General features: G+C 40.6%; 1 protein-coding gene across 1 annotated transcript; it reads left to right on the forward strand.

The window, feature by feature from the left end:
• Positions 1-1401: 1401 nt before the first annotated feature.
• Positions 1402-14840, forward strand: LOC128226195 (transmembrane protein 272-like). Its single transcript, XM_052936087.1, has 5 exons — positions 1402-1823; positions 6300-6409; positions 8761-8929; positions 9753-9812; positions 14407-14840. Exons 2-5 carry the CDS (start codon positions 6332-6334, stop codon positions 14838-14840), a joined length of 741 nt encoding a protein of 246 aa, XP_052792047.1. The 5' UTR covers positions 1402-1823; positions 6300-6331.
• The last annotated feature ends 713 nt before the right edge of the window (positions 14841-15553 follow it).

Raw genomic sequence — 15553 nt, forward strand, 5'->3', positions numbered from 1 at the left:
ATTGTATAAACAAGTACTTGTCAGTACGGACGGTATAATAACAGTTTCTTAAAAAGTCCAATTGACCAAAGGGCAATAAAAACATTTATTTCAAATGCCATGTTGCAGACATTTCATTAGGATTGGTCCATAATCATTAGAGACTGGGTGTACGACGCAAAAGTGCATATTTTGATTTTGTTAGAAAAATGATTTTTCAAGAGTAATATGGGAAAAGGTTCCTGTAGCTGATACAAATAACATGTTCGACCGCCAGGCACCCATTGTTTTAAAATATATATATACGGTCCCAGTCTAAGGTTTTCTCTGATGTAATGCAACCCTTTTTAATCAATCAATGACATTAGCGGCGTAAAACGATGCAAACACTCATCAGTTTTTAAATATTTAATTATATATGTAATGGATTCTGTTTATATGCAAGGGACATTCATGAAACACGTATAGATACAATCGAGGTAACACTCGTTACCGATATCTTCCTTATTTCTGAAAGAAACACTATGACCCAGCCTTATTGCCAATAAAACATGCATGTATTTGAGTTCACCTGCTAAAGGAATTGAGAACTTAAAAGGGTTTGCTTCATAAAATGTACGGAAAAAAATCGAGTCGAAGGCCGGGTTCTAACCGGTGTCGCCAAAATTGCAATAAGCTAGCTGTTTCATCCACTGTGCTACAAAGGCTTACACTAAGAAGTTGGAATGTTTAAGCTATATACCTTACTTGGTAATATCACGTGATGACATCGACTAGCCAATCACGCATAAGGAATGAATTCTACTAGGTAGACATACCTAGTAATCTTTTTTAATGGAAAATACGAAACTGCGAAAAATAAATAAAATGTTAACTATGTGGTACTTCAGTTAGTTTCAATGCATTGTACACATCGATACCAAGGTTATGTCAGTTTTCGACAATTTTCTTTTTTTTCTTCACTATTTCATCATACGGAGTGCAGCCCCTTCAACACGATGCGAGTGCTTTCGATGTTTTTGAAACGGCAAATCATTAATCAGTTGCAGTTGCAAGATATAACCTGTCCAATAATGCAGTTTAAGCAACATTTGAATTATGAATAAATCATTACACAGGCAGATGGATGCACCCGCGAGTCAAGGGCGAACTAGTGGCGAAGGCTGCTTCCAATGCTGGTCGGAAACCAGATACTCCAGGCGGGACAAAAGGCTTTTGGCACCATTCAGCTGATCTATGTAGCGATAACAAGTGCTGGCCCTGGAGAGATAAATTGTACTATTGGATGGGGAATATGAAGCGTAATCACATGATAATGAATATTTAATAGTGTCCCAACAACCATGCCGCAATGTAATAAGAGCGTTAGAACAAGTTGTTTTGTTTAACTTTCTTATTTTCTCAGAGCAAAACTGCCTTCTTCCCTTTTTGCCTTCTACACATTAAGTTCGTAAAATAAGATTATCCTGGATACTGTTTTATATTGAAAACGTTTTCTGATGACATTGCTTTATTGAAAAAAAAACACGATGTCGTGGACGGTAGGGTGTCACTATATGCAAAAAAATAATAATATCAGTTTGTGGGGAGAAAGCAATTTCATGTGCGTGTTATAACAACAGTTGAATTGATGTTATGTGCACGCAAAAGCGATATGTATTTTTTTCAAGCAAGACGGATAGTACATGTACTCTTTTATTAGCCAACTTCGTCTTCGATAAGCTTCGCGTATTGGCATAGTGATTGACGACTGCACACTGCAGTTTGAAATAGATACATTGCCAGACAAAACCAAGATATTACTCAGTATTCTTTTATGGATTAATTCGGAGAAAACTTAGAAGGTAAAAGATGATTTGGTTGTTTTGTTGTCTTTTGTCTATTGATTTTCCTTCTGATTTCACTTTTATTCATTGTAAGAACGCAATGCTTGCAGAGAGGAAAATACAAATACCTCACCAAAATCGGTATACTTGATCTCACTGACATCATCTTGTGTCTGTTCTCATCGACCATTTCTTGCAATTTTTGTGAGCCATTAAAAGCATTCAAAACATTAAATATTAGATTCATCATTTTTATTTTTATGTGGTTTTGTTGCATAAGACTAAATATTTGCATGGTATTTGTTGACTAGAAATCGCTTGTAATGTTCGTCGTTGTAAAAAGCGTAAAATTGAAGATATCGGACATATTCATCAACAAGTCATAGAGCTATCTCCGTTTAATTGTAGAAGTTACCTAAATCGGTGTTATCCGATCAATAACTTCAAAAAAAAAAAATAATCTCCAACTTCATCACTAAATTTGGTAAGAATTTGCATGGGTATAATTTCTGGGCCAGCGTCATCACTCTACTCACTCAAGAGAAATTACCTCCTAAATTGTTCCTGTCTAATCAATAGATTGGAAGCCTTCGTCCAGCCATCACCAGATCTGGTCAGCATATGTATGGAAATACTTTCTTGGACAAGTTCGTTTACCAGCCATAGCGCTTTAGCCACTCGAGAGTTATCGTCCTTTAATTATAGAAATTACATGAAATCGGCCTTCTCCTGTCAAGAACAGTAGTAGCTTTTGTCCGGCAGAGTATCTCGGTCAGGTTCGCCTCAGTTACTCCAGAGTAATGCCCCTTGAATTGGCAAAAACAGTATTTACAGTGTCTGCTGTCTAAATCTGGTAGTCACTCAAGAGTTATCGCCCTTTGATAAAAGAAATTACCTAAAATTGTTCCTGTCTGATCAATAAATTTGGAAGCCTTCGTCCAGTCATTACCGAATTTGGTCAGCATATGAATTGGAATACCTTCTGTGACAAGTTTGTTTAACAGCCATATCGCTCTGGCCACTCGAGAGTTATCGCCCATTTAATTATAGACATTACATACAATCGGCCTTCTCCAGTCAGTAAATGTAGTAGCCTTTGTCCTGCAGAATATCTCGGTCAGGTTCGCTTCAGTCCGGCTCCAGAGTAATGCCCCTTGAATTTGCAAAAACCGTATTAACAGTGTCCGCTCTCTAAATTTGGCAACATGTTCAACCAATGATCACCAAACTTGGTGTTCTAAAGTAGGTCTGGGGTGTTTTGCGACAATTGGCGCTCTTGTTAATATTGTTTTTTTTATATGAATATCGAAGTTTCAACAGCTCGAAAGTCTGGGGGAAATGGAAATTGAATTAAGGATGGAATGCGTGTTATTGTCTGAACCCATTTAGAAAGTTATTTGGTTAGATTAGTTGCAGAAAATGTTTAGTATTAGATTATATCCACTAAAAGAAAGGCAAGGCGTAGTTGCAAGAACACATAGAGTGGGTGAAAGTGAAAATGTTTTACGTGAGAGACAGATAAATATTTTCGCTTTTCCCCTCGAATTGTGCTGGTATGTAAGTAGCCAAGTAAGAAAATATGCAAATATGTAACGTTTGAATGATCATATTTGGGTTAAAATGAACACAAAATAAATTTGACAGTTTTGAGCAAGCATTTATATAGCTGAGGGCAGAGGGATGCTACCAAAGCAACACCCTTCCATAACTCTTGAGCTAACACCTCAACTAGCATTAACATTTCAGTTTAAAAGAACGCAAAAAAAAAACAACAACAATAAACAAACTTGTACATGTCAGGCTTGAAGAATTACTATAATGCTAATCAAAATCGTGGACGTCGTACACTATATTTGAGCAAATATCAACTTTTGTTGAAGGGTTGTAGCAGCATCGCCGCATATACGTGTTTTTTTTTTCGTTTATGCGGTTATTTTCAACGCATAAACAGGGCGACCACGTTTATGCGGCGACGCTCAACGCATAAAGCAAGAATTGCTTATATGGGGCTCAACTATGCCTTTTTGCCACATAAAGAGGATTAACTTGACCATTTATTATAAAGCTAAAACATATTTCAACAAAAACGATGCTGATGACGTTTATGATAAGGATGATGATGATGATGATGATGAGGTCCGTCCGTCTGTCCCGAAATCTTGTGACATGGGAGTCTCCAGAGTCACTTACATTTATTCATTAGTGTATGAATGATGATGGTGGTGGTTGTGATTGTTGAGATGATGGTGGTGGTTGTGATGGTGGAGATGATGATGATGGTTGTGATGATGTTGTTGATTATGATGATGATTAAGATTTTGAAAAAAATACGGGAATGATGATGATGATGATGATGATGATGATGATGATGATAATGATGATGATGATAATTATGATGAAGATGATTGTGGGGATGATGATTGTGGTGGTGGTTGTGACTGTGGTGATGATGGTGGTGGTTGTGATGATGTTGTTGATTATGATGATAATTAAGATTAGAGCGTAGCATATAACTGTCATTTTGAAGAAAATACGGGAAAAGTAGGCAGGGATTGTTGGATTTCTGTTGTTTATTCGTCGTTAAAATTGACTTCTAAAAACGTTTGAAATGACGTTGAAAGTGCGCATTGTCAAGGGTACATGCCCGTCAGTCTGACAAAAAGGCGATAAAATATGTTACGTCATATAACGATTCAATTTTCTGATTGTACCAACTGACGGTGTTGTGCGTTGTCGTAACATATATTCCCGCCATTAGTCGGGCCAAACATTTTCGCAGAAAGATCAATTGGTTTGGTTCACATTTAAACCAATCTTACTAAAACTTTGTCAGAATTTGCGTCTCAAAAAGTCTAGTTCAAATCTTGGTTAAGTGGACACAAAAAACTAAGTCCGATCTTGATGAAACTTCATCAACCACTATTGTACTAGTATGTGTTTTAATTCTTCTTTTTTATGCGGCAAAAGTGTGCCTTTTTGCTACATTGAAAAGTCCTGTTTATGCGTTGAAAATCGCCGCATAAACGTGGTCGATTTCGTTTATGCGGCGATGCTGTTATACGGCGTTAGAAAGGGTTCCGGCCGTTAGTATCAATGATTTGCCACATTTGAGTTCGTCATTAAAAAGAGTGCAAGCAGGTAAGACACGTTTTGTCGACAACTCAGGTTAAACACGTTCATATTGCGACATAGCATTTTAAACTAGTTTTGTCGGCATATCCAGTTAAGGATGGGGATAAAACGATACTACATGTCGCGTTCAACCTCGTCAAGTCGAAATGAAATGTATATTACATCATTATGATATACGATATACGCTTCCATATCGAATATCGCGTCTTGTTCACTTTTAAACTTTTTATTGACGACAAATACGGTATAACGTATGTAATCGTATATTGCAATATTATGGGGTGGAGAGTTATCTAGTGGGAAAAGGTCAGAGGTTGTTTGTTCGATCCTCAGCAGGGTTACTTCCTGAATGCCTCTTAAAAAGACGCCAGATCTGGTTTCTTCACAGGAAATGGGCTCGTGAGTGATTCAAAACAGCATTTAGCTGCCTTCACAATCGAGCTATAATAAATTAATGGGCCGTTATGAGTCACTCAGGCCTACTTCCAACTGTCAGCCCGGCTCAAGCACGTGAGAGTCCCGAATACTCTTTAATTCCCTACCTGGACACTGCGTAACAAATAATATTAAATAATAATGAGGATGTGCGTACCGAAATATGCCAAAATTTGATTTACTGCGTACCACCTATACTACTTGATTCTTGAGTACACCATAAAAGGCCCGTGAATACAGCGTACGAAGAATGGACGTTTCAGCTTCATTTATCACTGATAAAAACGGATAGTCAATATTTTGCAATAATTTCTCTTAAAACGCGGTGTGTGTTTTAAAAACATATTTTAAACTGGAAAGCTTCCAATATCTTAAATATTTCATAACTTGCAGCATGAATGCAACATAATCTAGAATAACAAGTATTGATCTGATCCTAAGGGTTTACATTTATCTAGATAATGTAATGAAGTAGACAATAAGATATACTATATACAAAATACACAGCAATAAACGTGTTTTCTTATATAACGCAAATGAAGTCTAGTGAAATGCAATTTCCTTAGAAATGCTACCACTATTGTTACTGTCTTCTCTTTTGATTAGATTAAAAAATTCTATTAATGTGGCTTCAATGTTTTCGTTCATCTTATAAGATGTAACAGTCTGTTTCATGATGTTATAATGTTATTTATCGATAAATCAGTTGTGTGTTTTTTTTTAATTTGCATACATTAAATTCCCTGTTTTCAAATGTGGGTTTGGTTTGTGGTCACGAAGCCTGGCAAGGAGGGAAGGACTCCGGTTACGCCCACAAGGCAAGGACGTGCGTTCCATACGATACGTACTATTTAGGAAGTTAGAAAGAGTTTGTTATGGAAGTTGAAGACGAGCATGAAAGTCTGGTATGTTTTTCTGATTTCAAAGTCTCCGGTGTTTGGGTTCCCGGTAGCCGAACCATGTCGTTCCATGGGATGCTTCCCCGGCGGGACGTCTCCGAATCCAAGGAGATCCTTTGTCGGAACACCGACTCCGAGGTCAGATAGTTAGTTGTTCATTTCATATACCAATGGTAGGAACATACGTCACGCGCACTCGCTGAAATGATTCCATGCGTTTAATGAACACGTAAACAAACCAGGTATTTTTCATTTTTGTTTACATTTTTTCCCGAAAAAGTTCCATAAAAAGCAATAGCAAAAGAAGAAAACTATTTTCAGTTTATAAAAATATAGTTGATTATGATAAAACAATCTGTGAGAGTGCAGCTTTGGCGAAACCCTGAAAATTCTTACTACCCCTCGGTCGTGACGGTCAAGCAAGCCAATTATTTTACTTGTCCGTGAGTGAAATACATTGTCAGTTCGTTTACGGCATATTCTTAAAATCAAATGTTTAATTCAGGGAAAAACATATATTTGATGTAATCATTTCCTAAAACTAATCCACAGTTACTCCGGACAACTCAATATTATAAATACACATTAAAATAATATAAAGAAAGACGAAAAATATCTTTAGACAAATTCTATTTTACTGACAGTTTCTTCTTCGATTCTATTATAATCAGACTATATATTTATGAACTAAATACGCGAATTCGTTACTAGCGTACAAAACACAAAATAGTTTCCTCTTTTAGATAGTGAAATACAAAATACAATTCATCACAAAAAAGGAAATTTAAACATCCCCACATCCATCTTTAACGCTACCCATATTATGCTATGATAGATATCAGTGTGTGTATACCACGTGATAATTTACGTCATAAATGCTACGTCGGAAGGCAATATTTTGCTTTAAATGAAGATATTTAACAAAGATAGCTTTACCATATATTCACCATATTAAATGATACATGGCGCAGTCTACGCCGCTTACAAAGCCCCGCATTCGGACTATTGCCAGAGTTTAATTGAGAGTTTAGTTTCTTAAAACACTTCGACACACCTTGTTACGAAACCGCCGCCTGATGGAGCACTGTCGCAACATTATTTTGGAAACAGGTTTGTCGAAGTGTTCGAACAAACTACTGGCCTTATCAAACTTCGGTACTTTAACGAGGGCGGGGCTCTTTAAGCGGCATAGACTGCCTTTTGTTTCATTTAAAATGGTGAAGAAAAAAGAAAAGTTATCTTTGATTAAAGTCCTCATTCGAAGCAAAATGTTGCCTTCTGACGTAGCATTTATGACGTGATTTATCACGTAGTATACACACACTGGATATATATAAAATGGTGTCCGCCGAGGACCTTACGTCGGCATTGAATCATTTAAGGCAATCGGACTGAGCCTAAGCGCTAACAGTCCAACAAATATTTCACAAGATTCATAAGGCATTTAAGCGATATCGTGCCGCCTCAATACATAAAAAAATATCGTTTTAGTTTACTTTAACTAAAGAAATGAAATTCCGTCCGCAGGGAGCCCTATCTAGAAAAACTACTTTTTCCATGTTCAGGCTAAATATACAGAGAGTTACTTTCACAGGAGGTCCAACGTATTTTGTGTTTTCCGGATTTTAAGTGAGGGAAATGTGTGGTGAGGAATAAAATGGCGGTGTTTTGGTGTTTTTGGTGTTTTGGGAGGATATTTTCACCCCCTGTTTCAGAAATGAACCGTCAGCGTGCATTTACTTAATATAGAATTGTTCGGTCGCTATTGCTTCTTATGAAACTTCTTCGGGAAAAAGTGATAAAAATGAAAAATACCTGGTTTGTTTAAGTTTTCATTAACCACGTGGGATCATTTCAGCGAGTGCGCATGACGTATACGTCCCTACCATTGTATATATTCTTATAAAACAATTATTGGCAGCGTAATAGTTTCATTACATGAGTCTGACGTTACATCATTAAAATACCCACCTTTTCGCAAGTATTGTATTCATAGATTATAATTGTATGTAAGTGACGTTATCTTATACTAAAGGTATACTACTATGTGTGTTCTATTCATTTAAAACTACATGATCCTAGTTCATGTCATAAGTGAGGAGTGATAAAAAAATTTTCTGAGCTATAATGCACCAGTCAATTGTAACCACGCCCCACCCCCCTGGTCCGGGGAATAGCGTGGACTTTGACATTTGGTCCAGCCAACCCCGGGTAAAATCCCCGCCCTGAGGGGAGGAACTGCTGGTAATATCCCAGCCAAATGCCCCCGCACCCTAGGGACCATAGGTAAGGCCCATTCCTCACTATTTTTGGCGCGAAGACAAAACCACCACATTCACCCGGCATTGCGGGGGCCACCTGGAAGGTAAAAACACGGCTATCCCCGATATACCCCCGGACCTGGGCGGGGGGAGGGGTGTGGTTTCAATTGACTGGTGCATAAACATGACATTCTGACCTCCTCTGACGTAAAATTGTCGTGCCTCCAGTGGTATGAGGAAGAGCCCGCGGATCTCAAAGACCTCTTCAAATCCACGAGCGGCAAGGAGGCACCCACCGGAAGTGGCGGGCTGTGTCACCAACTGGTCACCCTAACGGACTACTCAACCAACCCATTCGATTACCTCAACAAAGCGGCGGATCTAGTTCTTTCTAATTGTGAGTCAAATTTCTGTTAGCATATTGGAATAGAATGAATTGAATATTGCGATGTTGAAATCGGATACCCAATTTGAGTTGTTCTATTTTGTCCGTCAAAAATAATAGTATTTCTTTTTAGATTTTTTTAGCGATTTCAAAGAAGCTTTAAGTATTATTTTCATCGGCCAAATATGTGATGGATAGCATTACATTCATCGTGACCATCTTATCACCTTTGGGCATGAATCATTTAAGGACCTCAACTTAATTTTGGAGTCATTCATGCGGTCTGAAATTTTCCGCTCAAGTTTTTCTCAAAATCATTTAAAACAACGCTCAATCTTTATATACGAAGGGGAACTACTCGTCACTATTCCAATGAATAAAACAGCTTAGTACCGCGCCTTTTTAACCACAAACGCGCAATTTTAATAAAAAAATCGTAGCGCTTGTTATTGTTTTGATAGGTAGCTTGAAATGCGCATGCGCTTGACTAACATTTCTGTAGGTCGCTTAAATTACATCGCCGACAACCACAGTACATTTTCCGTTACACTTCATAATACACATAGCGTAGAAGTGCATCGAGGGTATCCGACGATGCCGAAATTACTACGCCGGTGATTCATTCGAAAATGAACATCACTTCATTTGTACAGAAAAATGCTAGGGAGTGTCAATATGAGATTTGAACATTGGTGGCATAGTAATTTAATAAAATTGAAATGAATAAATAAAAAACTTCTACACTGACTACCTTTAAAATAATTACAGCGATAATTTTCATTTCATTATAAACTATTAATGCAACGCCTTGATTAACTGTTATAGATGTTTTCAGTAGTCGCCAAGTGCCTCCTGTTTTGCGCCACCAGTGTGCCCATCACGATGATCATTGTCGGTAAGTCACCTATATGTCCATCACATCACCATGACCATTGTCGGTAAGTCACCAGCGTGCCCATCACGATGGCCATTGTCGGTAAGTCACCAGTGTGCCCATCACGATGGCCATTGTCGGTTAGTCACCAGCGTGCCCATCACGATGGCGGTTGTTGGTAAGTCACCAGTGTGCCCATCACGATGATTATCGTCGGTAAGTCACCAGCGTGCCCATCACGATGGCCATGTTGATAAGACACCAGTGTGTCAATCACGATGGCCATTGTCGGAGAGTCACCAGTGTGCCCATCACGATGGCCATTGTTGGTAAGTCACCAGTGTGCACATCACGATGGCCATTGTCGGTAAGTCACCAGTGTGTCCATCACGATGGCCATTGTCGGAGAGTCACCAGTGTGCCCATCACGATGGCCATTGTTGGTAAGTCACCAGTGTGCCCATCACTATGGTCATTGTTGGTAAGTCACTAGTGTGCCCATCACAATGGCCATTGTCGGTAAGACACCAATGTGCCCATGATGATGGACATTGTTGGTAAGTCACCAGTGTGCCCATCACGATGGCTATTGTTGGTATGTCACCAGTGTGCCCATCACGATGGCCATTGTCGGTAAGACACCAATGTGCCCATGATGATGGACATTGTTGGTAAGTCACCAGTGTGCCCATCACGATGGCTATTGTTGGTATGTCACCAGTGTGCCCATCACGATGGCCATTGTCGGTAAGTCACCAGTGTGCCCATGACGACAGCCATTGTTGGTATGTCACCAGTGTGCCCATCACGATGGCCATTGTCGGTAAGACACCAATGTGCCCATGATGATGGACATTGTTGGTAAGTCACCAGTGTGCCCATGACGACAGCCATTGTTGCTATGTCACCAGTGTGCCCATCACGATGGACATTGTCGGAAAGTCACCAGTGTGTCCATCACGATGGACATTGTTGGTAAGTCACTAGTGTGCCCAGCCATAAAGATGGCCATTGTTGGTAAGCCACCAGCGTCCCCTTAACAATGGCTATTGTCGGTAAAACACCAGTGTGCCCATCACGATGGACATTGTCGGTAAGTCACCAAATGTGCCCATCACGATGGCAATTGTCGGTAAGAAACCAGTGTGCCCATCACGATGGACCCCAGTGTGCCCATGACGATGGACATTGTTGGTAAGTCACCAGTGTGCCCATCACGATGGACATTGTTGGCAAGTCACCAGTGTGCCCATCACGATGGACATTGTTGGTAAGTCACCAGTGTGCCCATCACGATGGACATTGTTGGTAAGTCACCAGTGTGCCCATCACGATGGACATTGTTGGTAAGTCACTAGTGTGCCCATCACGATGGACATTGTTGGTAAGTCACCAGTGTGCCCATCACGATGGACATTGTTGGTAAGTCACCAGTGTGCCCATCACGATGGCTATTGTTTGTAGGTTACCAGTGTGCCCATCACGATGGCCATTGTCGGAGAGTCACCAGTGTGCCCATCACGATGGCCATTGTCGGAGAGTCACCAGTGTGCCTATCACGATGGACATTGTTGGTAAGTCACTAGTGTGCCCATCACGATGGACATTGTTTGTAGGTCACCAGTGTGCCCATCACGATGCACATTGTCGGAGAGTCACCAGTGTGCCCATCACGATGGCCATTGTCGGAGAGTCACCAGTGTGCTCATCACGATGGACATTGTTTATAGGTCACCAGTGTGCCCATCACGATGGACATTGTCGGAGAGTCACCAGTGTGCCCATCATGATGGCCATTGTTGGTAAGTCACCAGTGTGCCCATCACGATGGCCATTGTCGGTAAGTCACCAGTGTGCCCATCACGATGGCCACTGTTTGTAGGTCACCAGTGTGCCCACCACGATTGCCATTGTTGGTAAGTCACCAGTGTGTCCATCACGATGGCCATTGTTTGTAAGACACCAGTGTGCCCACCACGATGGCCATTGTTGGTAAGTCACCAGTGTGCCCATCACGATGGCCATTGTTGGTAAGTCACCAGTGTGCCCATCACGATGAACGTTGTTGGTAAGTCACTAGTGTGCCCATGACGATGGCCGTCGTTTGTAGGTCACCAGTGTGCCCATCACGATTGACATTGTTGGTAAGTCACCAGTGTGCCCATCACGGTGGATATTATCGGTAATGGGTCCATCACAATGGCCATTGTTGGTAAGTCACCAGTGTGCCCATCACGATGGATTGTTGGTAAGTCACCAGTGTGCCCATCACGATGGTCATTATTGGTAAGTCACCAGTGTGCCCATCACGATGGCCATTGTCGGTTAGCCACAAGGGCGCCCATCACGATGGCCATTGTTGGTAAGTCACCAGTTTGCCCATGACGATAGCCATTGTCGGTAAGCAACCAGTGCGCCCATCACGATGGCCATTGTTGGTAAGTCACCAGTGTGCCCATCACGATGGACATTGTCGGTAAGTCACCAGTGTGCCCATCTCGATGGCCATTGTCGGTAAGCAACCAGTGCGCCCATCACGATGGCCATTGTCGGTAAGTCACCAGTGTGCCCATCTCGATGGCCATTGTCGGTAAGCAACCAGTGTGTCCATCACGATGGCCATTGTCGGTAGGCCATCAGTGCGCCCATCACGATAGCTATTGTCGGTAAGATACCAGTGCGCCCATCACGATGGCCATTGTCGCTAAGTCACAAGTGTGCCCATCACGATGGACATTGTCGGTAAGCAACCAGTGCGCCCATCACGATGGCCATTGTCGGTAAGTCACCAGTGTGCCCATCTCGATGGCCATTGTCGGTAAGCAACCAGTGTGCCCATCACGATGGCCATTGTCGGTAGGCCGTCAGTGCGCCCATCACGATGGCTATTGTCGGTAAGACACCAGTGCGCCCATCACGATGGCCATTGTCGCTAAGTCACAAGTGTGCCCATCACGATGGACATTGTCGGTAAGCAACCAGTGTGCCCATCACGATGGACATTGTCGGTAAGACACAAGATTGCACATCACGATGGACATTGTTGGTAAGACACCAGTGTGCCCATCACGATGGCCATTGTCGGTAAGTCACCAGTGTGCCCATCACGATGGCCATTGTTGGTAAGTCACCAGTGTGCCCATCACGATGGCCATTGTCGGTAAGTCACCAGTGTGCCCATCTCGATGGCCATTGACGGTAAGTCACCAGTGTGCCCATCACGATGGTCATTGTCGGTAAGTCACCAGTGTGCCCATCACGATGGCCATTGTCGGTAAGTCACCAGTGTGCCCATCACGATGACAACTTTTGTTAGTCACGCCAATAGACAATTTGAATATCGAACACATCTGTTTCTAATTATATTGTACCGCTTTATGATGATCATGAGAATATGCTTCTTTTACTCGGTACTTGCTACAAACATTCACGCTAGAAACAATTGAGGAAATTTTCCCATCGAGAATCAAGGGGAACCCGATCCCGATCGGGAAATACTTAAAGAAAAGATATATCTTCAATCCTATTAAATCCTATTCCTCAGATTGATTTTTAATGTCCCCATACTTGAGATATCAGGTTACAAACATATATGATATTTTAATAGCATGTTTTCTTAGTAATAGCAGCGGTATAAAACTGCAACATCCCCCGATCGATCAACCATGGATAGTTGGTTGGTTTTGCTTCCCGGTTGACAGATCGGGGAACATATCGAAACAGTTTCCATTTCTCCCACCTCAGATAAGTAGATCCAACCGTTTAACCATTATAGAAATTCTTATCTTGTCGATGAGCAAAGATAAAACAAGTACCCGCATGGAAATCCTTTTTAATGGTCATCACATTGTAATTACCTCCCTTGTTGAAGACTGTCGTCTGTAGCATCATAAAAACCTTGTCTAGTGGTAATATTTAGAATGCTTATTAATTATTTCTCGCTTCAAATGTCACCATAAAAGAGTTTTCACGCACCTTTCAAGAAATAATGCTGCACTCTCCTCAGAATTATTTAAAGACCGATTTGACTATTAACATAATCTGAATCACTGCGCGTATATCCATGACAATCACGAATTATCACATTTCCATACGCATTAATTTTCACTACGCACAATAGAGTTCCAGAAAACAACAACATTTTTACTTATTTTTTTTTAACTGAGGTGGGAGAAAAAACATCTACCATTGCCGCTCGTATAAGATAGGTTCATACCAACCCTCGCGCAAGGTGTTTTGCGGAAACTCGGTAAACCTAGTTTCCGCAAAACAGCCTACGCTTGGGTCGGGATGAATCTATCTTACACGAGCGGCCATGGAAGATAATTATAATCTCAAGAATGGGAAATTAAAAAAACAAAAACATTATCTATCTTTCTGGTACACAACCATCCTTTTCGGTTATGCGTATACTAAATATCCTTATGAATAGAACAATGCTACTCATGTATTTGAATTATGTGCGTTTTGTTGCCCGATCGGTAAAATATCTGTAAACAAATCGAATATGCTGTTCAGGGCGAAAGTTAAATTTAAATATATATTTATAAGTGCACATTAACGAAAGAGGCAATCAGTGGCACTACCTGTCTTCAAACGTCAAGTACTTTTCCAGGCAGCAGCTACAAGGACGAGTGTCCACAGATCAGCATGTTACCAGTGTTCCTCCTTGTCGGCGGCTTCAGCGGCCTCCTGAAGATCATCCTGCTCTTCGTGCGACGTCGAAAGTGCCCGGATTACGACCAGTTTCCCGACACAGCGGAGGACGTCGGAGGGGACGCGGTTTTATCGCGTTTTGTTAAGTTTACGGACATCGGGTTGAACGCATTTCTCTTGGTGTGGCTCTTTCTTGGCAGTTACTGGTACTTCAGTGCCGGGACACCGGTTTTTACACAGAACCTGCACCGACCGTACGAGTGGTGCAATGAGTTTGTCTTCAACTTTTGTTACTATTTTTTCATATTTTGTTTTGTTGTTTGCTCAATTTTATTTATCTTGTCAGTTGTCCTTATGGTACTGTTCTGCAAAACGGCAATAGAATATACTTAGGACATGTTATATGTGATTTTCTGTCATGTTATTGTGATACTAGACGTACATTTAACCATTTCATTATGTTATTTTGTTGTATATAAGAAGCATCATACATGTATGTATCAAACCCAATTCTCTTTCATCCATTTTTTAAATATTTAATAAACGTTTAACAACTGTACACTGCATTCATCTTGTTTCCTATCACCCTCTTGTGTTCGCGTAAAAGTTGTATTAATACATGTTTTTACTTCTGAACACCGATAGCATATAATACTTGGCTTAATTGTCCGTTATATTTAGCAAGTAAGCACATTCAAATGTTTTGATAGGTTAGTATCAATAATTGACCAATAAAAAACCGTTTTGCTAACTTTGGCAAACACAAATTAATAAGCAGATTTATACAACCTATTACATTTAATAATCACACATAGAAATGTTTAAAGTCCTGTTGAATTTTACACTTAAATTAAATGGACTTAATAAAATGGAAATCTTCCTCGTCCGTATTGGACGAACACGTGTTACTAGTATCATGAAATATGAAATGTACTTCTTTCTCATTTCACCCGTAAAAACACCGACAAGAGCAAACAACCAACAGTCAGTGACGGTGCACGTGTCAGACACGGTACTTCAAACCTTGGTAACGGGGGTAACAACAATTGTATAGGAGCCAATGGAGGTATCCAGACGTTATGACTTACAACTTGTTGGCCGTAAGC

Source organism: Mya arenaria, chromosome 3 (assembly GCF_026914265.1).
Source record: "Mya arenaria isolate MELC-2E11 chromosome 3, ASM2691426v1".
Classification (NCBI taxonomy): Eukaryota; Metazoa; Mollusca; class Bivalvia; order Myida; family Myidae; genus Mya; species Mya arenaria.

Excerpts from the sequence above, each read along its gene's own strand:
- LOC128226195 (XM_052936087.1), top strand. The coding sequence starts at position 6,332 with ATGTCGTTCCATGGGATGCTTCCCCGGCGGGACGTCTCCGAATCCAAG. Across the intron at positions 6,410-8,760 it reads GTCGGAACACCGACTCCGAG|TGGTATGAGGAAGAGCCCGC; the intron begins GTCAGATAGTTA and ends TCGTGCCTCCAG. Across the intron at positions 9,813-14,406 it reads CATCACGATGATCATTGTCG|GCAGCAGCTACAAGGACGAG; the intron begins GTAAGTCACCTA and ends GTACTTTTCCAG.